The 22,074-nt window shown below is 44.0% G+C and overlaps 1 protein-coding gene, 1 non-coding gene and 1 pseudogene across 2 annotated transcripts in view; 2 read left to right on the top strand and 1 right to left on the bottom strand.

Annotated features, from left to right (window-relative positions):
• LOC144485993 (very long-chain specific acyl-CoA dehydrogenase, mitochondrial-like) overlaps positions 1 to 22,074 on the top strand; it is an 83,744-nt gene that overhangs the window by 48,234 nt on the left and 13,436 nt on the right. Inside the window, exons 7-12 of the mRNA XM_078204102.1 lie at positions 1,334 to 1,532; positions 8,549 to 8,653; positions 15,869 to 15,955; positions 19,201 to 19,263; positions 19,592 to 19,693; positions 21,308 to 21,405. Coding sequence (XP_078060228.1) covers positions 1,334 to 1,532; positions 8,549 to 8,653; positions 15,869 to 15,955; positions 19,201 to 19,263; positions 19,592 to 19,693; positions 21,308 to 21,405 — 654 coding nt within the window. The remainder of the gene's footprint in view (positions 1 to 1,333; positions 1,533 to 8,548; positions 8,654 to 15,868; positions 15,956 to 19,200; positions 19,264 to 19,591; positions 19,694 to 21,307; positions 21,406 to 22,074) is intronic.
• LOC144491926 (U2 spliceosomal RNA) lies at positions 9,034 to 9,239 on the bottom strand (annotated as a pseudogene).
• Positions 9,359 to 9,556, top strand: LOC144491915 (U2 spliceosomal RNA). The gene has a single exon (XR_013497511.1). It is a non-coding gene; the product is annotated as a U2 spliceosomal RNA (small nuclear RNA).

Here is a 22,074-nt window from a genome sequence, read left to right as displayed (position 1 = left end):
TCTGTGCTTCTGTGATTCTGAGTCATTGATGTATTAGCTGAGAAGGTGGGGAAGCAAAACAGAATTGACTCAAAATTTGCAAGTGCAAACCTTTGAAATACATTTTCCTCTGCATCTTTCTCCCCATTTCATTGATGACGCACCCCAAACTGAGGGCCACATACACCCTTGCAGCCTGCCAATCTGACCCTTGAACCACACACATCCCTCTCCTCTTTAAGCATACTTTTTATTTTCTGGGTTGTAATGTCAAATTTTGTGGGTGAGGGGGCGATGGAATGAGCTTTCTTCATGCTGTTGTTTCATGCATGTCTGGATAAACCCTGAGTTAGAATTCCCAGATCTGTTAGTATCACCAGCTTCCAGCATAGCAAATTAACTGGAACACGGACTTAGCTGTCAAATATGGCTGTTACGGCTTTGTGACTTCAAGTGGACTCTGATTAGTGGAAGCATTGTCAGGGAGAATGAATCATAGAGCAGTTAACTGCCTTGCTTTGTTCAAATTCAAACTGGGCAGGTTGACCCTAGTTGAAACATAGAAAATAGAAACCAGAAGCAGGAGTAGGCCATATGGCCCTTCAAGCTTGCTCCACCATTCATTTTGATCATGGCTGATCATCAAATTCAATATCCTGATCCTCCCCTTCCCTCCATATCCCTTGATCTCTTTAGCCCTTAGAGCTATATCTAATTTCACCTTGAAATCAGACAATGTTTTGGCCTCAAATACATTCTGTGGTGGTGAATTCCACACATTCGCCATCCTCTGGGTGAAGAAATTTCTCTTCACCTCAGTTCTAAAGGTTTACCCCTTATCCTCAAACTATGGCCCCTAGTTCTAGACTCCCCCACCATAGGGAACATTCTTTCTGAATCAACTCTGTCTAATCCTGTTCGAATTTTATAAGTTTCTTTGTCAAGGCATTGCCCTGGGCAATGAACCACGGAATGATGGTTCCCTAAACTTTTGTTAAATTATAAAGGTGCAAAATATACACATATTCCTTTGGTGTGTGAATCTATGGGCCTTCGAACATGCATAAATGAGCCATACTGCAAGCCCGACCAACAGTCTGAAATTGGCTTTTGGTGTAGTTCTTACAGGTTACAGTTCGGTAATTTCTTGTGAGCTATCCTGATGAATGCAAGACCTAAAGCTTAGATAGCATGTCCAGCACTGTTTACATACTTTAAATGTTTTAAAATAATTATTAAGTATGGAACATCTGATCTTCTTCTTGTTCTACTTCCACCTTCTTCAGTCCCTCATGCATCATGGTGACTCAATGCATCACGCAATGATGGCAGTGTTGTTTCTCTTTTGATTCAGTGGTCCTCCTGAAAAGAAGATGGGAATCAAGGCGTCTAACACAGCTGAGGTTTACTTTGACAATGTAAAGGTGCCAGCAGAAAACGTGCTAGGTGGGATTGGGAATGGGTTTAAAGTAGCCATGAACATACTGAACAACGGTCGATTCGGCATGGCGGCTGCTCTCTCTGGGACAATGATTGGTGCGATTTCCAAAGCAGTGAGTATAATTTTGGTCTATGGACAACAACAAAAAATGCTGGAGAACCCCAGCAGATCTGACAGCATCTGTGAAGAGTGAATAGAGCCAATCGAGAATAGGCAATTGATTCTTTGTCTATATATTTGCCGTGTTTATGAAACCTACCTCTCCACTCACCTGATGGAGGAGCAGCGCTCCGAAAGCTTGTGATTCCAAATACACCTGTTGGACTTTAACCTGGTGTTGTGAGACTTCTTACTGAATCGAGAGTAGACCTGGGGTCATCCAGACTTGAAACATTGACTCTATTCTCTCTCCACAGATGCTGTCAGCTCTGATGCGTTTCTCCACCTTTTTCTGTTTGTGTTTCATTTTCCAGCATCTGCAGCGTTTTGCCTTTAAATTTGGTTTATGTTGCAATTACTTTATGTGTAAATGTCTTGTATCAGACCCAAAATTGAGACATAGGATGCAATGGTACTCCAAGTATCTTTGGCTCCAGCACAGGGCTAGTGTTACCTTTTTATGTTGTATGTCTTGTGCACAGCTCTATGCAGATGAAATGTAAAAGTTACCTGTTGCTTGGTAAATAGAACTTCGATAATTAACTCATCTGCTCTTACAGGTCAAAATTGCTATGTAAACTTCCAATAGTGGAATTTAATTAGAAAGGGGAATAGAAAGGATCGGAAACAAAGAGGGGAAACTGATACTATTTGAAAAGGTGAACATGGGTTCAGTTTTCCACCTTGCCACTATTGACACTTGCAAAGTGTATTTTTTTCGTGCTGAGGCCGCACTGAAATCTACGCTTGACTTTTCCTTTGTTCTAATGCCGACACAATGTGCTTGGACTTTGAGCCCTGCCTGTCAGAACTAATTCAATGTAAAACAGTAGGAATTTTAAGCTCTTGATAGTTGATTTGAAGACTGTGTGACCAAGTTTAATTTGTGCAAACAGTAAAGTGATTTGGCAGATGTTTTGATTGCTTCCTGGATTATATTCGGGAAGCTTTATGCGAGGGCATAAAGACACAGTCTGCCAGCTCAAACACAAATTTTCGTCTTCGAGACAAAAGCTTGAGTCGGGAAATTTCCTATCTCATTGCAAATGTTTTGGTAGAAAGTGCCCTGTCACCCATTTTCACTCCTTGGGAAAGGGGGGCGGAGGGGTGGGGGGGGGGGGGGGGGGGCGGCGGTGGTGGCAGATGGGTGGGTGCATGAAGAAGTTTGAAGGGCAGCCACAGGGATGGTTAAGTGGCAGGGCAGGCTGGCTGCAAAGCTTGCTTCATTCTCTGGAATTTTGTCTCAGTTTCCTAGCTCTATTCCAGACTCTCTAGCCCTCAACCCTCATACTCCAGTATTCCCCACTGACTAACCATGCCAACCCCATGCCCCCATGTCACCTCCTGGCCCTTTCCATGCTAATTTAACCTATTTACACTATGTAGAGCAAAAAATGGACCATTTAGTAACAATGATATGTGCAAAACTGCTTTAAAAATCACCCATTCGTAATCTACAATTATATGTAGAATAATTGTTCTTTATTCTACAACCCTGGAAAGTTTCAATGAGATAGATTAAGTATCAATAGCAGAAACTGTAGACATTTCACATCTCTTAATCTTGTGCAAATAAACATTGAGACATTGACAAAAGAACAACTTGTTATAACCACAAAAGATGACAATCTAGGAAAGTCAGCAGCTGTGTCCAGCAACCTTCCACTCAAACAATCATTTTATGTGTCTGATCTCTCAGCCAAGTCTCATTATGCACAGTGCATGATGATTGAATGGGTATGAGTTGGCATTAAGTTGGCATGGAAGTGGTATGGGGAATGGGTAGGAGGCATGAGTTGGCATGGAGAGACCATGGGGGGCATGGGTAAGACTTTTAAAACTTACCTTTCAAAATGTTCTTGAATCCAGACCATGGTTCATGGTATAGTCATGGAGAAGCCGATCTGGCTCCAATAACATTATGGGGGGTCGGAAATGCCTACTCCAGCAATGGAGCTGGTCAGGTTGGAAGTGTAGGGTGGCAATTTGCGACTCTCACCCTTATCCTGCACCAGCAAACATTGGCGGTGTTGGGAATGGCAGTGGGAATCCTGAAATTGGGTCCTGTGCCCAGTTTTAAAACAACCCAAATTATTAGAAACATAGAAAACTACAGCACAAAACAGGCCCCACAAGTTGTGCCGAACATATCCCTACCTTTTAGGCCTACCTATAACCCTCCATCCTATTACGTCCCATGTACTCATCCAGGAGTCTCTTAAAAGACCCTATTGAGTTTGCCTCCACCACCACTGACGGCAGCCAATTCCACTCGCCCACCACCCTCTGTGTGAAAAACTTCCCCCTAACATTTCCCCTGTACCTACCCCCCAGCACCTTAAACCTGTGTCCTCTTGTAGCAGCCATTTTCACCCCGGGAAAAAGCCACTGAGAGTCCACCCGATCTATGCCTCTCAACATCTCATATACCTCTATTAGGTCTCCTCTCATCCTACGTCTCTCCAAGGAGAAAAGACCAAGCTCCCTCAGCCTATCCTCATAAGGCATGCCACTCAATCCAGGCAACATCCTTGTAAATCTTCTCTGCACCCTTTCAATCTTTTCCACATCCTTTCTGTAATGAGGCGACCAGAACTGAGCACAGTACTCCAAGTGGGGCCTGACAAGGGTCTTATATAGCTGCATCATTATCCCCAGACTCCTAAACGCAATCCCTCGATTGATAAAGGCCAGCACACCATACGCCTTCTTAACCACCTCCTCCACCTGCAGGGCCGATTTTAGAGTCCTATGGACCCGGACCCCAAGGTCCTTCTGATCCTCTACCGTACTAAGAGTCTTTCCCTTTATATTGTACTCCTTCATCCCATTCGACCTGCCAAAATGGACCACTACGCATTTATCTGGGTTGAAGTCCATCTGCCACTTGTCCGCCCAGTCTTGCATCCTATCTATGTCCCTCTGTAACTTCTGACATCCCTCCAGACTATCCACAACCCCACGAAGCTTCGTGTTATCGGCAATCTTACCAACCCATCCCTCCACTTCCTCATCCAGGTCATTTATGAAAATGACAAACAGCAAGGGTCCCAGAACAGATCCCTGGGGCACACCACTGGTGACCGACCTCCAATTAGAAAAAGACCCATCTATACACACTCTCTGCCTCCTTTGGGCAAGCCAATTCTGGATCCACAGGGCAGCAGCCCCTTGGATCCCATGCCCTCTCACTTTTTCTAGAAGCCTTGCATGGGGGACCTTATCGAACACCTTGCTAAAATCCATATAAACCACATCTACCGCTTTCCCTTCGTCAATGTGTTTAGTCACATTTTCGAAGAACTCCACCAGGCTCGTAAGGCACGATCTGCCTTTGACAAAGCCATGCTGAGTATTCTTGAGCATACTAAACCTCTCTAAATGCTCATAAATCTTGTCCCTCAGGATCTTCTCCATCAGCTTACCAACCACTGAGGTTAGACTCACCAGTCGGTAATTTCCTGGGCTATCCCTATTCCTCTTCTTGAAAATAGGAACCACATCCGCAATCCTCCAATCCTCCGGCACCTCTCCCGTCTCCATCGACGATGCAAAGATCATCGCCAGCGGCTCTTCAATCTCTTCCCGCGCCTCCCACAGTAACCTGGGGTACTGCCCATCCGGACCCGGCGACTTATCTATCTTGATGCCATTCAAAGATTCCAGCACAACCTCTTTGTTAAAGTCCACATACTCAATCTTTTCAGTCCACCGCAAGCCAGCAGTACATCCACCCAGGTCCTTCTCCTCTGTGAAAACCGAGGCAAAATACTCATTAAGCACCTCTGCCATTTCTACTGGTTCCGTACAGATTTTCCCGCCTTCACCTTTTATAGGTCCTATTCCTTCACGTCTCATCCTTTTACTCTTCACATATTTATAGAACGCCTTAGGGTTTTCCTTAATTCTACTTGCCAAGGCCTTCTCGTGACCCCTTCTGGCTCTCCTAATTTCCTTCTTTAGTCCCTTCCTACAAGCCGTACACTCATCTAGATCCCTATCTTCGCCAAGCTCTCTGAACCTTTTATACGCTTTCCTTTTCTTCTCGACTAGGTCCCGCACAGCTTTCGTGCACCACGGTTCCTTTAACCTACCAACTCCTCCCTGTCTGCTCGGAACATTGTCCTGTAGAACCCTAGACAGACATTCCTTGAAAAACTGCCACCTCTCTTCAGTAGATTTCCCCGAGAATACCTCTTACAGTTTCAATTACAGGGCGGCACAGGTTCAAAGTGAGAGGGGGAAAGTTTAAGGGAGATGCGCGGGGGAAGTTTTTCATGCAGGGAGTGGTGGGTGCCTGGAACACGCTGTTCGGGGAGGTGGTGGAAGCAGACACATTAGCAACATTTAATAGGCAACTGGATGGGTCCATGAATAGGGAGGGAATAGAGAAATATGGACCGAGTAAGGGGAGATTTTTTTTAGTTTAGTTAGGGCATCATGATTGGCACTGGCTCAGAGGACCGAAGGGCCTGTTCCCGTGCTGTACTTTTCTTTGTTCCTTGATTCTGGAAAACATACATGCTGAGGATTTTGTCCATAAATAATGAGTATAAGTTAAATTACCCATCAAAAGCTGTGTTCTTTGAAGCCTAAATGGGCATTTATAAACTCCCCTCAATCTGGGAGTGGATCCTTTCTTCGTCATGTGATTTGGACTTGAGCCTAGGCCAATAGATTCCATGTCAAGTGAGAAAGGACTTTCTTTACTGCAATAAATGGAATGGGAACTAGTCGAGGTACACCCTTGTTAAGACACTGGAGTAAAAGGAAGATTCAAGAATTGGATAAAGTCAAGATTAAAAATAAAATTGGGACAAAATAAATAAATTGGATAAAAAGGGAATAGGTGAGTATGGCTTCCTGAAGGCATGCTAAATTGCCCCTTAATGTCAGGGGGATTAGCAGGATAAATATTTGGAGTTACGGGAATAGGGCCTGCGTAGGACTGCAGTCGGTGCAGACTCAGTGGGCCGAATGGCCTCCTTCTGCATTGTAGGGATTCAATGATTCTATGAGTGTGTTTGATATGCAAATTAGCTAAGCAGTAGGAAAGTGAGTGTTTACCTCAGTGACTAGGGGAAAACAATGGTATGTAGAAATAGTTGTTAGGACTATAGAAGTGAGTTCAAAAGTTCTGTATTCTCAGTGTTGCCAGCCAGGAGTGGTGGCCACTGCTGGGACTATAGGCAGTCCCCAATGCTGAGGAGTACAGGTCTCACTGAGGGGGGATGGGATGGGAGCTGGATTCAGGAAGTTAAAGTTGGTTGATGACCTTCGGGGAGGTTGCCATTGATGATCCCAAGAAGTATGCAAGTGATGCCTCCCACACCTGCACAACACCAGTCCACACAGCAAAGCTGCTGGGCTTCCTGCATAGCCTAGGCTTCTTGCTGCCATTGATAAAATACCAGTGATGGCAGGATGAGGCCTTAAAGTGATCACTACTTGACCACTTGAGCATAAAATCCAGCTTCAGGTCTCAATCAATCGATTTTTCAGTACACAGTTTGAACTTCTGAGTATCAGTGCTGGGAAGAAGTTGGAAGGACTCTCTAAAAGGTTCCAGTAACTTGGAGTGTTCCAGTCAAGGGTACTCCATTGTACTGGATTCTAATATCTAGCACAATTCACACAGAGGAAACAGGAGCAATGGATAATTCTGACAATAATGTATTCCCCCCGGTGTTTTGCTGCCCTCGTCAAGAACCAGGCTACCAGAGAATGGATGTAACTTCCACCTTCCTCAATTGCAGGGCCTAATCATTGGGGTAGACACTGAGGAGTGGTCCTTAATTCCCAAAAACGCATGGCTAGGGGTCATGCCAGAAGGTAAAATACAGCAAAACCTGAAACAGGAATCCACTTGTCTCCAAGCTAAAATTCCAGGTCCTAATTCAATTTTCACCTCTGTTGTGCTTGGCCCACTACAGACATGTTCCTGGTTCTCAGGAAATCTTGAGTCAATGGATGACGTTGAGACATATCATGCATTAGGATTGGAGTCCATAGCATTTCAAATGGAATCCCATTAGGCACATTTTCATAGAATCGCGACAGAGCAGAATGAGGCCATTTGGCCCATCGAGACTGCACCGACAATAATCCCACCCAGGCCCTATCCCTGTAACCCCATGTATTTACCCTGCTCTGACACTAAGGGTCAATTTAGCAAAGCCAATCAACTTAACTCACACATCTTTACACTGTGGGAGGAAACTGGAGCACCCGGAGGAAACCCACAGAGACACAGGCACGGTGGCACAGTGGTTAGCACTGCTGCCTCACAGCGCCAGGAACCCGGGTTCGATTCCGGCCTCGGGTCACTGATTGTGTGGAGTTTGCACGTTCTCCCCGTGCCTGAGTGGGTTTCCTCTGGGTGCTCTAGTTTCCTCCCACAATCCAAAGATGCGTGGGGTTAGGTTGATTGGCCATGCTAAATTGATCCTAGTGTCAGGGGGATTAACAGGGTGAATATGTTGTCTTATGGGAATAGGGTCTGGGTGGGATTGTGGTCGGTGCAGACTCGATGGGCCGAATGGCCACCTTCTGCACTGTAGGGATTCTACGATTCTGTGAGGTAGGTCCATTCAAAATGTGCAAACTCCACACAGACAGTCACCTGAGGCCAAAATTGAACCCAGGTCCCTGGCGCTGTGAGGCAACAGTGCTAACCACTGTGCCATCGTGCCGGCAACCCCTTGTTTTAAGTTGATGAAACAAAGAATTTAAACATAACAGATGCGGGTGAGAAAGAAGAAAAGCATATATAATTATGATCGCAAATTGAATCAAGTTTTGCTCCAGTAGTGCTTTCACTCTGCAATTGAGTAGAAACGTCCAGTCTGATGTGAACATGAACCAAACCAATATACTCCACTTGAAATGTTTTGTTTCTTTTTATCTTTAATGGTCAGAGTTATTTAATCCTACACCCTTTTGCATTTTCTTTTGTAACTCTTTTAACAGGTAGACCATGCTGCCAATAGAATACAATTCGGTAGCAAGATTCATGAATATGGCCTCATTCAAGAGAAAATTGCTACAATGGCTATGCTGCAGTATGTAACTGAGGTAAACGTTCCTTAAAGACATTTCTCTCAAAACTTCCCAGGTAGATTGTAATTGAGTCATACAGATTAGAAAGTCTCTGCTTTGATCAGCAGCTTGACTGAGCTTGCTGATCTCAGTCAGAATGGCAGCAGTTGCACTGGGAAAATTGGATCAGGTTCCTTCGGGCTATTTAGTGACTTTACCTGAGAGGGCCAGATAAGAGTTTTTAGTGGACAAATGTCACGGGGACATAATTAAAAAAAATTTTTTTTAATACTTTTCCAATTCAATCAAATCAAGTCCAATTCAGAGTCTCAACAAGTTGAGACATTTCCGATCCAGGCTGACAAGACAGGGCGAGCGACCAAACCACCCTGTCCTGGGCCTGATCTACATGAGCCAAGCTGATTGGAGAAGGGGGAGGTTCCTCCTCCAAGACTTGAGCTCATTTGCATCTTAGCCAAAAGGCCGAGATGCCGCTTTAAAAAATTGCTTCATATGAAACATATGAAGCTTCAGTGTAACCTAATGACCTCAACCAAGTGCGGCCGACCATGGGCTGCCGACCATACTACACTTGATCTTAGCCAAAAGGCCGAGAAGCGATATAAGAATTGCTTGAGGGAAATAGAAGGTCCACCTAACTTGCCATCTACCAACCTGGTAACCACTAAACATGATAATGGAATTGTTAACCAATCACAGTTGTTAATTCATCTGTAACAGACTCCTTCTCGGCCTTTTGGCTAAGATCAAGGGTAGTATCGACATGCTGTACTTGTTGAAGTCATTAGGTTACATTTTAGCTTCATTTGAAGCTATTTTTAAAAGCGGCATCTTGGCCTTTTGGCGAAGATGCAAATGAGATCAAGCCTTGGAGGAGGAGCTATGCCTACTCCAATCAGCTTGGATCATGTAGATCAAGCCCAAGAAGGGAGGTGAGAGCCCTGTCTTGTCAGCTTGGATTGGGAATGTCTCAACTTGTTGAGACTCTGAATTGGACTTGATTTGATTGAATTGGAATAAAAATACTAAACAAAATCTGTAACAAATTCCAAGACGCGGCAAGTGAAATCTGAATAGTGGAGTGCCTTGGGCTGGAATTTTCCGGCCGTTTACACCAACTGGATCTTCCATTCGTGCCGATGGCGAATTCCCGGTCTCACGGCAGCAGGGGGTGCATTTAATGGGAAACCCTATTGACAACGGTGGGACCAGAAGATCCTGCCACTAGCCAATGGTAGGCTGCCTCTGCTGTCATGAAACACGGTGGGGGGTTGGGGGAATCCCACCCTTGGAAACCATGTGTCACCTGTCCTCCCAAGCATGATACACATGCCATATGTCTTGTATGTATCAAATGACTCATACTGTATCCCAGAATAGTGTTTTCAGAAAGAATCGATCTAATTTTCATTTGAACGAATCAATATTGACTGCTTCTGTCTGCCTGGGATCTGTTCTATAAATTGGCCATTCACTCACCAAAATAAGTTTTCCACAATCTAGTTTTGAATTTTGCTCATTCAAGTGCAGTTGTACCCCTGCGTCTATTATCTGAAAAAGGTGAAACAGCACGTCATAGTCTACATTATCTAGAGCTCTTGGAATCCGTAGAAGAGCAATCACATCGCTTCTGTCTTTTTTTCAGTGAAATCATGCTCTATTTACACAATCTTGGCATATAATATCCTCGGAGGGAAATTTGTTACGGCTCTTCAGGGGGGTTTAAACTAATTTGTCAGGGGAGTGGGAAAGGGAGTTGTAGTCCAGAAGTCAGTGAGGGTGGTGAGGCATTGGGGAAGGTATCAGGGTCAAGGGTGGGTACTGGTAGACAGGAAGGTGGGTTGAAGTGTGTCTACTTCAATGCAAGGAGCATCCGGAACAAGGTAGATGAACTTGGGGCGTGGATTGGTACTTGGGACTACGATGTTGTGGCCATTACGGAGACGTGGGTAGAACAAGGACAGGAATGGTTGTTGGACGTTCCGGGGTATAGATGTTTCAGTAAGTGTAGGGAAGCTGGTAAAAGAGGTGGAGGAGTGGCATTGTTAATCAAGGATAGTTTAACGGCTGCGGAAAGGCACTTCGTGGGGGATCTGCACACTGAGGTAATATGGGCTGAAGTTAGAAATAGGAAAGGAGCGGTCACGTTGCTAGGAGTTTACTATAGGCCCCCAAATAGTAATAGAGATGTGGAGGAAGAAATTGCTAAGCAGATTATGGATATGTGTGGGGGTCACAGGGTAGTTGTCATGGGGGACTTTAACTTTCCAAATATTGATTGGAACCTTTGTAGGTCAAATAGTTTGGATGGGGCAGTTTTTGTGCAGTGTGTGCGGGAGGGTTTCCTGACACAATATGTGGATGGGCCGACTAGAGGTGAGGCCACATTGGATTTGGTACTGGGAAATGAACCGGGCCAAGTGTTAGATTTGGTTGTGGGAGAGCAATTTGGAGATAGTGACCACAATTCGGTGTCTTTTGTTATTGCAATGGAGAGGGATAGGGCCGTACGGCAGGGCAAGGTTTACAATTGGGGGAGGGGTAATTATGATGCGATTAGGCAAGAATTAGGGGGCATAAGTTGGGAACAGAAACTGTCAGAGAAAGGAACTAATGAAAAGTGGAATTTTTTCAAGGAACAAATACTGGATGTCCTTGATAGGTATGTTCCTGTCAGGCAGGGAGGAAATGGCCGAGTGAGGGAACCATGGTTCACAAAAGAGGTGGAATGTCTTGTGAAAAGGAAGAGGGAAGCTTATGTAGGGATGAGGAAACAAGGTTCAGATGGCTCGATTAAGGGTTACAAGTTAGCAAGGAATGAGCTGAAAAAGGGGCTTAGGAGAGCTAGGAGGGGACATGAGAAGTCCTTGGCGGGTCGGATCAAGGAAAACCCCAAGGCTTTTTACTCTTATGTGAGGAATAAAAGAATGACCAGGGTGAGGTTAGGGCCGGTCAAGGACAGTAGTGGGAACTTGTGTATGGAGTCAGTAGAGATAGGCGAGGTGATGAATGAATACTTTTCTTCAGTGTTCACCAAGGAGAGGGGCCATGTTTTTGAGGAAGAGAAGGTGTTACAGGCTAATAGGCTGGAGGAAATAGATGTTCGGAGGGAGGATGTCTTGGCAGTTTTGAATAAACTGAAGGTCGATAAGTCCCCTGGGCCTGATGAAATGTATCCTAGGATTCTTTGGGAGGCAAGGGATGAGATTGCAGAGCCTTTGGCGTTGATCTTTGGGTCCTCGCTGTCCACGGGGATGGTGCCAGAGGACTGGAGAATGGCGAATGTTGTTCCTCTGTTTAAGAAAGGGAATAGAAATGACCCTGGTAATTATAGACCGGTTAGTCTTACTTCGGTGGTTGGTAAATTGATGGAAAGGGTCCTTAGGGATGGGATTTACGACCATTTAGAAAGATGCGGATTAATCCGAGATAGTCAGCACGGATTCGTGAAGGGCAAGTCGTGCCTCACAAATTTGATAGAATTTTTTGAGGAGGTAACTAAGTGTGTTGATGAAGGTAGGGCAGTTGATGTCATATACATGGATTTTAGTAAGGCGTTTGATAAGGTCCCCCATGGTCGGCTTATGATGAAAGTGAGGAGGTGTGGGATAGAGGGAAAGTTGGCAGATTGGATAGGCAACTGGCTGTCTGATCGAAGACAGAGGGTGGTGGTCGATGGAAAATTTTCGGATTGGAGGCAGGTTGCTAGCGGTGTGCCGCAGGGATCAGTGCTTGGTCCTCTGCTCTTTGTGATTTTTATTAATGACTTAGAGGAGGGGGCTGAAGGGTGGATCAGTAAATTTGCTGATGACACTAAGATTGGTGGAGTAGTGGATGAGGTGGAGGGCTGTTGTAGGCTGCAAAGAGACATAGATAGGATGCAAAGCTGGGCTGAAAAATGGCAAATGGAGTTTAACCCTGATAAATGTGAGGTGATTCATTTTGGTAGGACAAATTTAAATGTGGATTACAGGGTCAAAGGTAGGGTTCTGAAGACTGTGGAGGAACAGAGAGATCTTGGGGTCCATATCCACAGATCTCTAAAGGTTGCCACTCAAGTGGATAGAGCTGTGAAGAAGGCCTGTAGTGTGTTAGCTTTTATTAACAGGGGGTTGGAGTTTAAGAGCCGTGGGGTTATGCTGCAACTGTACAGGACCTTGGTGAGACCACATTTGGAATATTGTGTGCAGTTCTGGTCACCTCACTATAGGAAGGATGTGGAAGCGCTGGAAGGAGTGCAGAGGAGATTTACCAGGATGCTGCCTGGTTTGGAGGGTAGGTCATATGAGGAAAGGTTGAGGGAGCTAGGGCTATTCTCTCTGGAGCGGAGGAGGCTGAGGGGAGACTTGATAGAGGTGTATAAAATGATGAAGGGGATAGATAGAGTGAACGTTCAAAGACTATTTCCTCGGGTGGATGGAGCTATTACAAGGGGGCATAACTATAGGGTTCGTGGTGGGAGATACAGGACGGACATCAGAGGTAGGTTCTTTACGCAGAGAGTGGTTGGGGTGTGGAATGGACTGCCTGCAGTGATAGTGGAGTCAGACACTTTAGAAACATTTAAGCGGTTATTGGATAGGCACATGGAGCACACCAGGATGATAGGGAGTGGGATAGCTTGATCTTGGTTTCAGATAAAGCTCGGCACAACATCGTGGGCCGAAGGGCCTGTTCTGTGCTGTACTGTTCTATGTTCTATGTTCTATAACCCAATCCCCACATTCTCTCAATCATTCTGACTGCCCTCTTCGATAGCTGCAATATCCTTTTTGTACTGTGCTGACCAGATCTGTATACAATACTCCTAGGGTGCTTGAGTTCCAATGATTCCTCAATTGTTACGGTTACTTCAGTATTGTGGCTCAATATTAATGTTCTAAAACATACCAACATCAACTCACTTTACTCACTGCCACCAAGCAATGTTACAATAGCTTCAATTGTTGTCAATTAGATCCCCCACCCTCTTTGATTTACTACCAATGTTATTTTCTTTCTGTTTAAGAAATAGTTCCTTCCTGGATTTTTTGTCCTTGTGATTTTCTCCCCGCTGACTTTGATCTTCCATGTGTTTATTCAATCCCCAAGTACATTCAAATCCTCCTCTAGCTCATCCTGTTCAGCTGTCGAGTCTGCTACTTTTATTAGCTTTATATCACTTGTACATTTAGCTATTGGATATGTGACTCCGAGCTCCAGAATATGTATGAGAATATTAAACAACTGAGATCCCTGGGGAACCATTACTAACATTCTCCCAGGCTGATACTATCCCTGTACCCACTGCTCTCTGCCTTTTATCAGCAAACCAGCGAAGTATATCAAAAAGCAGAATATTGTGGATGTTAGAAATCTGAAATAAAAACTGAAAATGTTGGGGAAAACAAAACTGAGCATCTGTGGCGAGACGAACAGAGTTAACATTTCAGATTGTTGGCTAATCAGAGCCCAGAAGGAAAAATCAGTAAGAATACTGGTCCGAACTGTTTTTTCCTTCTGGGAAGTCTGCAACTCTCCTTGTCCATCAACATGAGCCGGCATGGTGGCACAGTGGTTAGCACTGCTGCCTCCCAGCGCCAGGGATCTGGGTTCAATTCTGGCCTTAGGTGATGGTTTGCGTGGAGTTTGCACATTCTCCCCATGTCTGTGTGGGTTTCCTCCGGGTGCTCTGGTTTCCTCCCACAGAGATATGCAGGTTGGGGTGATTAGCGATGCTAAATTACCCCTTTGTGTCCTAGGATGCAGGGGTTAGGGGAATTAATATGTGGAGTTAAGGGGATAAGGCCTGGGTAAGATGCTCTGTCGGAGAGTCGGTGCAGACTCGATAGGCTGAATGGCCTTTTTCTGCACTGTAGGGATTCTATGAGCACCACCGAAAGTGGTGGCAGCTGTCGGTAATGCATCCATCAAAGGCCCAGGATCAACAAGGGACCCCAGATCAAAGGAGGGGAGGGAAGGTGAGGTGATTTGGGGGGTGCAGGGTGGGTGAGAGATGCTAGTCAGGGGAGTCAAAGGCAAGATGATAGCTCTCAGCAGGCACCTGGCTTTCCAATGCTCAGTTCCTTGATCAGGCACTTTGTGTGCCTTTGATTGTGGGACATTAAATCCCACCTTTATCTCAGTGTCAGTCTTTCCTGAGACTCTGTATTGAAGGTAGGGAATTCTTTACCACAGAGGGCTGTAGAGACTGGGTAGCTAAGTATGTTCAAGGCTGAGATAGACAGATTTTTAATCAGTAAGGGAATCAAGGGCTATGGTGATAAGGTGGGAAAGTGGAGTTGAGGATTATCATATCAGATCGGTCATTATATGGCAAAGTAAACTCAATGGACTAAATGGCCTGCTTCTACTCCTATGTCTTGTGGTCTTATCCTTTGAAATGCTTCCGGAAATCCAAGTTCATCTTGTCCCTTATCATATCCCTAACAAAGTCCTGATATCACACCTTCAAAACAAGCTTGTAAGTTTGATTGGCAAAACCTCCCCTCTAATCTCCATAATTTCTGCAAAAGTCGCAGATGCATCTTATCTAGCCTGTGATTTATTTACCCTCTGTTTGAACAACTATGTGACATAGAACAAAGAAAATTACATGTTGGGAGTAATGTGAAGAACGTCATGGCTGTCTGTGAAACTTGCTCCATCTGCTTCCCTCTCCAGATCAAGTGATTATCTATCAACCCCTTGATCATTTTAGAAGTTGCCACTTTTTGTTATTATGCTTCAGCAGTCAATTATGTTATCAAAGTATGGTACACTCCGTAAGCACTTTTCAATTAAAATAAATTTAAAATGTGCATTTCAATCAAGAATAGCATGTTCTTTATCACAGTAGAGAAGTTGCAATTTACAATTGTGATCATTCTAATACCTTGCCACAAATGCCATAAAAGATGCATGTTGCCGCAGGGGTTAGCACTGGCCTCCTTCTGCACTATTGGGAAACAATGAAAGATTTTTAGCAATCTTGTGTGTCGGGCGGCATGACTTTATTGCATCAGTTACCAATTTGGCCCTTGTATTCTTTTCTCCATACATACAGTATTCGAGACGAGATCCATCCCATTGAACTAACTTGATTTTATAAAAGTTTACATATTTTGTGGGCTTGACAAGAGTAAAGAGTCTACACTAAATGCATCATTCCAGTATAAGCTTTCATAAGTAACTGCGATGTAGTTAATGACATAATGCTTTCCTTACTGAAGCTCATGTGTATTTCTACAGTCAATGGCTTATATAGTCAGTGGTAATATGGATTCAGGCGCGAGTGAATTCCAGATTGAAGCTGCAATCAGCAAAGTCTTTGCTTCAGTGAGTATTGGCATAAAGAAATACTGTTTTGATCGGATCTTGTTACAAACTAATACCATATTGCTTCATAACAAAACTTCCTTATTTGCTTGATCCAGCCTGAAGCTACATTCTAGAATATAACAAAATGAATCTTTTTAAAATTCATTCATGGGACATGGACATCGCTGGCTGGTCAGCATTTATTGCCCTTCATGGTTGCCCTTATTCAGAGAGCAGTTGAGAGTCAACCACATTGCTGTGGCTCTGGAGTCACCTATAGCCCAGACCAGGTAAAGATGGCAGATTTCCTTCCCTCAAGGACATTACTGAACCAGATGGGTTTTTCCAACAATCAACAATGGTTTCATGGTCATCAGTAGATACTTAATTCCAGATTTTTAAAAAATTGAATTCAAATTCTGTCATCTGTAGCGGCAGGTTTCGAACTCATGTCCCCAGAACATTAGCTGAGTTTCTGGATTGATAGTCTAGCGATAATACCACTAGGCCATTGCCTCCCCATTTGATAAAAGCAGCCTTACCAGAGCACACAGTGATGATAGGATAATGGTTTGTGTTTGCAATTTGCCACACAGTGAGTTTCTGTACTCAGCTCCATCCCTGGGGAAGGGTGTTGACCAGGAATCAGAAATTTCCTCAAAGGAACAGATGAGTTGACTAAAGTGACTCCTGGTAGTCAGTCCCCCACAGCTTGCCTCCTGGACTTGCAGAATTCCACAAGCTGTTCTGTCTGGAGACAATACACATCTCTTTAACCTGTGTTGAATGCACCCTCCACCCACATTGTCTGTACATTTAAGACCTGGCTGGCTGTAGAGATTTGCATTCTAATCAGTATTCTGTAATTTGATTTCTGTGTCTGTGCACTGTTTGAGAACAGATATCCACTCCATCTGACGAAGGAGCTGTGCTCCGAAAGCTTATGGTATTTGCTACCAAATAAACCTGTTGGACTTTAACCTGGTGTTGTGAGACTTCTTACTGTGTCAGTTAAAGAACAGGGCTGCAATGCAACCTCTTAATGTGTTGTAGCGAAATTTCACCTGAGAAAACGAAGGGAAGAACAAAATCTAAATGAGAAAGATGATTTGCTGATAGTACTCAAGACTTGTGCTCCAGAACTAACCACATTGCAAGGCTAGCTATTTCCTGTACAGTTATGACAGTGGCATCTACCCGACAATGTAGAAAATTGCCCGGGTATGTTGCTGTCCATATGGTACAGAACAAATTGGAATCTGGCCAATTACCACTCCATCAGTCTACTCTCAATTGTCAGCCAAGTGTCGAAAGCTGTCAATGACAATGTCATCAAGTGGCACTTACTCATCAATAACCTCTGCACCAAAAGTGAACAGCCTCAACAACTACTCCCCTCCAAACTTCATAACAGCCTTGGTCCAAACATGGACAAAAGAGCTGAATTCCGGAGGTGAGGTGAGAGTGACTGCCCTGGATATTAAGGCACTCTTTGACTGAGTGTGGCATCAAGCAGCCCTTGCAAAACTGGAGTCAACAAGAATTGGCGGATAACTTTCCACTGCCTGGAGGCATTCCTAGTGCAAAGGAAGATAGTTATGGTTACAGGAGGTCAATCATCTCATCCTAGGACATCTCTGCAGGCATCCCTCAGAGCACTGTCCCAGGCCCAACCATCTCCAGCTGCTTCATTGATGGCCATCCCTCTATCATATGATCAGAGTGGCAATGTCGCCTGATGATTGCGGTGTTCAGCTCCATTTTCAGCTCGTCAGAGACTCAAGCAATAAGATCGGGTCAGCATTCAGAACTTGGGCTAAGTAGAAGCAACCTTTGTGTACACAAATGCCAGGCAATGACAATCTCCAACAAGAGAGAATCTAACCATCTTCACTTGATATTCAATGGCATTGCCATCACTGAACCCCTCAATATTGACATCCTGGGAGGTCATCCTTGATCATAAACTTAACTGGTTGACCCACATAGGTGATACAGCAACAAGTATTCTATGGCAACTAACTCACCTTTTGACTCTGCAGTGCAGCCACTATCTAAAAAGGGCAAGTCAGGAATGGAATGGAATACTCTCCACTTGCCTGGATGAGTGCAGTTCCAATAGCAGTTCAGAAGCTGCACTCCATTCAATACATACTCACTTGATTGGCACCCCATCCACCTCTTTAAACATTCATTTCCTTCACCCAATGTGTACCATATGCCAAATGCACTTGCAATAACTCACCAAGGCTCCTTCAACAGCACCGTCCAAACCCTCTACCATCTGGAAGGACAAGGGCAGCAGATGAATGGGAACACTACCATCTGCAAGTTCCCCTCTAAGTCACACATTATCCTGACTTGGCACTGTCGCTGGATCAAAATCTTGCAATTGTTTCCTAACAGCACTGTGGGTTAGAATCATAGAATCCTACAGTACAGAAGGAGGCCATTTGGCCCATAGAGTCGGCACCGACCACAATCCCACCCAGGCCCTATCCCTATAACCCCATGCATTTACCCTAGCTAGTGCCCCTGACAATTTAGGGGCAATTTAGCATGGCCAATCCACCTAATCTGCACATCTTTGGACTGTGGGAGGAAACTGGAGCACCCAGAGGAAACCCATTCAGACATGAGGAGAAAGTGCAAACCCCAAACAGACAGTGACCCGAGCTAGGGTTTGCACCCGGGTCTCGAACCCGGGTCCCTGGCGCTGTGAGGCAGCAGTGCTAACCACTGTGCCACCGTACCGCCCACGTACCTGCAACACATGGACTGCAATATTCAAGATGATGGCTCACCATTTTCTCAAGGGCAACTAAGGATGGGCAATAAGTACTGGCATTGCCAGTGACAGACACATACTCTGAATGAATAAAAAAAATGGCAAGCTTTATCATGAGAAATTTCAAATAAGAGCTTGATTTTACTCTTTCATGGATTGTAGGCATCACCAGCAAAGGATATTAGACTTTGGTCGGGGAGATTAACTATGGTGTTTGAGTTTAGCAGCACGTGATCAGCTTGCATATCTCATTTGAGACCCACTGTGCTATTTCTCTGGCTCATTTCTAATGGCCTTCCACTAGCAGAGTGCAAACCCTGATGAGATTATTGAAAGAAGTGCTGGCATATATCACAGAAAGGAATGATCATTTTGAATGAAATATGTGATGAGTTAAATTAAATATTGAAAAGAAATAATTAGCGAAAAATCTTCTGTCCTGAGATCAAGTCCATTCTTCTCATTTTCTCTGCAGGAAGCTGCCTGGTATGTGACTGATGAATGTATCCAGATCCTAGGAGGCATGGGATATATGCAGGTACTGTAGGTGAATATAATGGTTGTGGATACTGTATGATCTATGTGTATATGCTGAATAGAATGTTAAACGATACTGTAAGATGCATGAATTTCCTATTTTTGTGAAGGAACTGTAGAAGTTTTATGAAGCTATGGTAGGGGGCATATGATAAGTAACAATGACAATATTTGCAGAATTACTTGTTTTTGGCTTTCTGTAGGACACAAAATTAGATTAAAAATATCTAAGAGAATCTATAGATATAAGTAGTCTGCATGTGTATGCTCTGTAACCAGGCTGTCTGTTTATGTTACATACATATTTTAACTTCTTTGCCACCCAATAGGAAACAGGTATAGAGAGAGTAATGAGAGATCTGCGCATCTTCCGTATTTTTGAGGGTACAAATGACATTCTCCGACTGTTTATTGCACTAACTGGTTTTCAAGTAAGTTGTGACTGCTAACTGACAAGGAATATAACTACCTATCCATACAAAATAATGTAGAATGCACTTTAGTTCTCCGATCCATCCAATATAGTATAGTACATGTCGATCTCTTGTGCACTTCCCCTTCTGAATGAATTTTTCTCATTGTTACTCTGTATCAAGCCACTGCATAATGTGCAAGAGCAGCTTGACTTATATTTGCCTTGAATTTCTTTCCAAAACACATGCCCTTTTCTTACATCTGTTGGCAAAACTAAAATCAGGAACCGGTCATATAATGGATCACTACAAGTATAAACTTGATTCTCCCAATGAATCATAGAATCCCTACAGTGCAGAAGGAGGCCATTCAGCCCAGCGAGCCTGCACTGACAACAATCCCACCCAGGCCCAACCCCCATAACCCGACTTTTTACCCTGCTAATCTCCCTGACACTAAGGGGCAATTTAGCATGGCCAATCAACCTCACCCACACATATTTGGGCTGTGGGAGGAAACCGGAGCAGCCGAAAGAAACCCACGCAGACACGGGGAGAATGAGCAAACTCCACACGGACAGTCATCCGAGACCGGAATTGAACCTGGGCCCCTGGAGCTGTGAGGCAGCAGTGTTAATCACTGTGCCACCGTGCCATCTGTGCATCATGTATTTATTACTGGATCAATGTTGTTATGTTCCCCTCTCTGTGGAAGTTGCAATTAATGGTCCTTTTCTGTGCCTATTCAAAGAACATTCTTCCAATGTAGTTTTTCTATATTATTGTTCATGGGCTGGATATCTTCCTAGTCAGGGTCGGTGAAAGAAAACTGATATCTGATCAGTCCCATACACTTGATGGTTAAAATTGATTTCTGCCAGTGATTCATCATATAACAAGCCATTGATTTAAAATGCACTGTCTTTTCCAAAAGGCAGGTAAGCAGCTTGGGGAAAACACTAAAATCTTGCTGCACTTCCTGGTGAGCGAGAATTGGAGAATAAGACGCCACCGCTGAAACGTCTTCACATTCTTCAACAGCCTTTTCCAAAGCAAACTGTATTAGAATCATGGAATCCCTATATGTAGAAGGAGACCATTCGGCCCTTCGAGTCTGCACCGACCACAATCCCACCCAGGCCCTATTCCCGTAACCCCACATATTCACCCTGCTAATCCCCCTGACACTAAGTGTCAATTTAGTATGGCCAATTAACCTAACCTGCACATCTTTGGACTGTGGGAGAAAACCAGAGCACCGAGAGAAAACCCACGCAGATATGGGAAGAATGTGCAAACTCCACACAGAGAGTGACCCGGGCCCAGAATTGAACCTGGATCCCTAGCGCTGTGAGGCAGCAATGCTAACTAGTCTGGCGACTAGCTTATTTATTACTCATATTATCAGCCAAGGAATGTGCAAACCCAACACAGCGGATCACAAGAAGATGGAAAAGTTAATCTTTACATTTAAACAATGCAACAAATTTCAAGCTACCCTATTTCAAATTGCATTCTTATGGAAAGAGTAAGCAGGCAGCGTGTGCAGTAGATTGATGAGTAGTATCAGTGAATTCTGAATGAAATGTGCTTACTGATTTTTCTAAATGTTTCCAAATGCCGGTGTAACAGAAAACTGGGGATTACTTTAAGAGGCTGCAGATGATCATGAAGAATCCGTTCAGTGATCCTGGAACACTAATGGAGCAAATCTTCAAAAGAGCTAAGCGGTATTGTGAGTTCTGTTGAGTAACCCAATAATTCAAAGACTTTAAATCCCTAACTGAAAAATCCAAGGTCAAATTATTGACCTTGCTGGTATTTGAATTTAATTGTTCTGAAAATATAATTTTTCTTGGTGTTGACTGTTTGCTGGTGGGAGTTATTAGATTCTCTACTGTTGAGATGGTTACTGCCTGGAACCTGTGTGGCACAAATGTTACGCACCATTCACATTTCACCTAATTAATACATTCTGAACTTTGGTGCATACTCCAAAGTGGATATTCTCCCTTCACCTTGTATTTGGTTTAAAGGGAAAAAAGAGCAATTTATTTCATTCCCTGTGTCGATCTCAGTGTCAACTCCTGTAATTTTACAAAGTAACAAATTCTCATTGAGTTGAGTTCATGTATGTGTTTGTTTAACTTTCTACTCCTACTGATAAAAGATAAGTAAAACATAATCATTTACACATCTGACATGGTACACCAACCACATGTCTCAGTGCCAGTTCTTGTCTTCAACATAATGCCTGCCCTTCAGACTACCTCTATTCAGTTACTCATTTTATTCACCAGGAGGCAGCCTTTCCTGGCTATGTGTTTTCTTGCAGTAAGGCCACTTTGTATAGTGCTCCTGCAGCTTGTGGGATAGCTGTACCAATGGTAGAGCTGTTT

Source organism: Mustelus asterias, chromosome 3 (genome assembly GCF_964213995.1).
Source record: "Mustelus asterias chromosome 3, sMusAst1.hap1.1, whole genome shotgun sequence".
NCBI lineage: Eukaryota > Metazoa > Chordata > Chondrichthyes > Carcharhiniformes > Triakidae > Mustelus > Mustelus asterias.
This window is presented reverse-complemented; position numbering and strand designations above follow the sequence as displayed.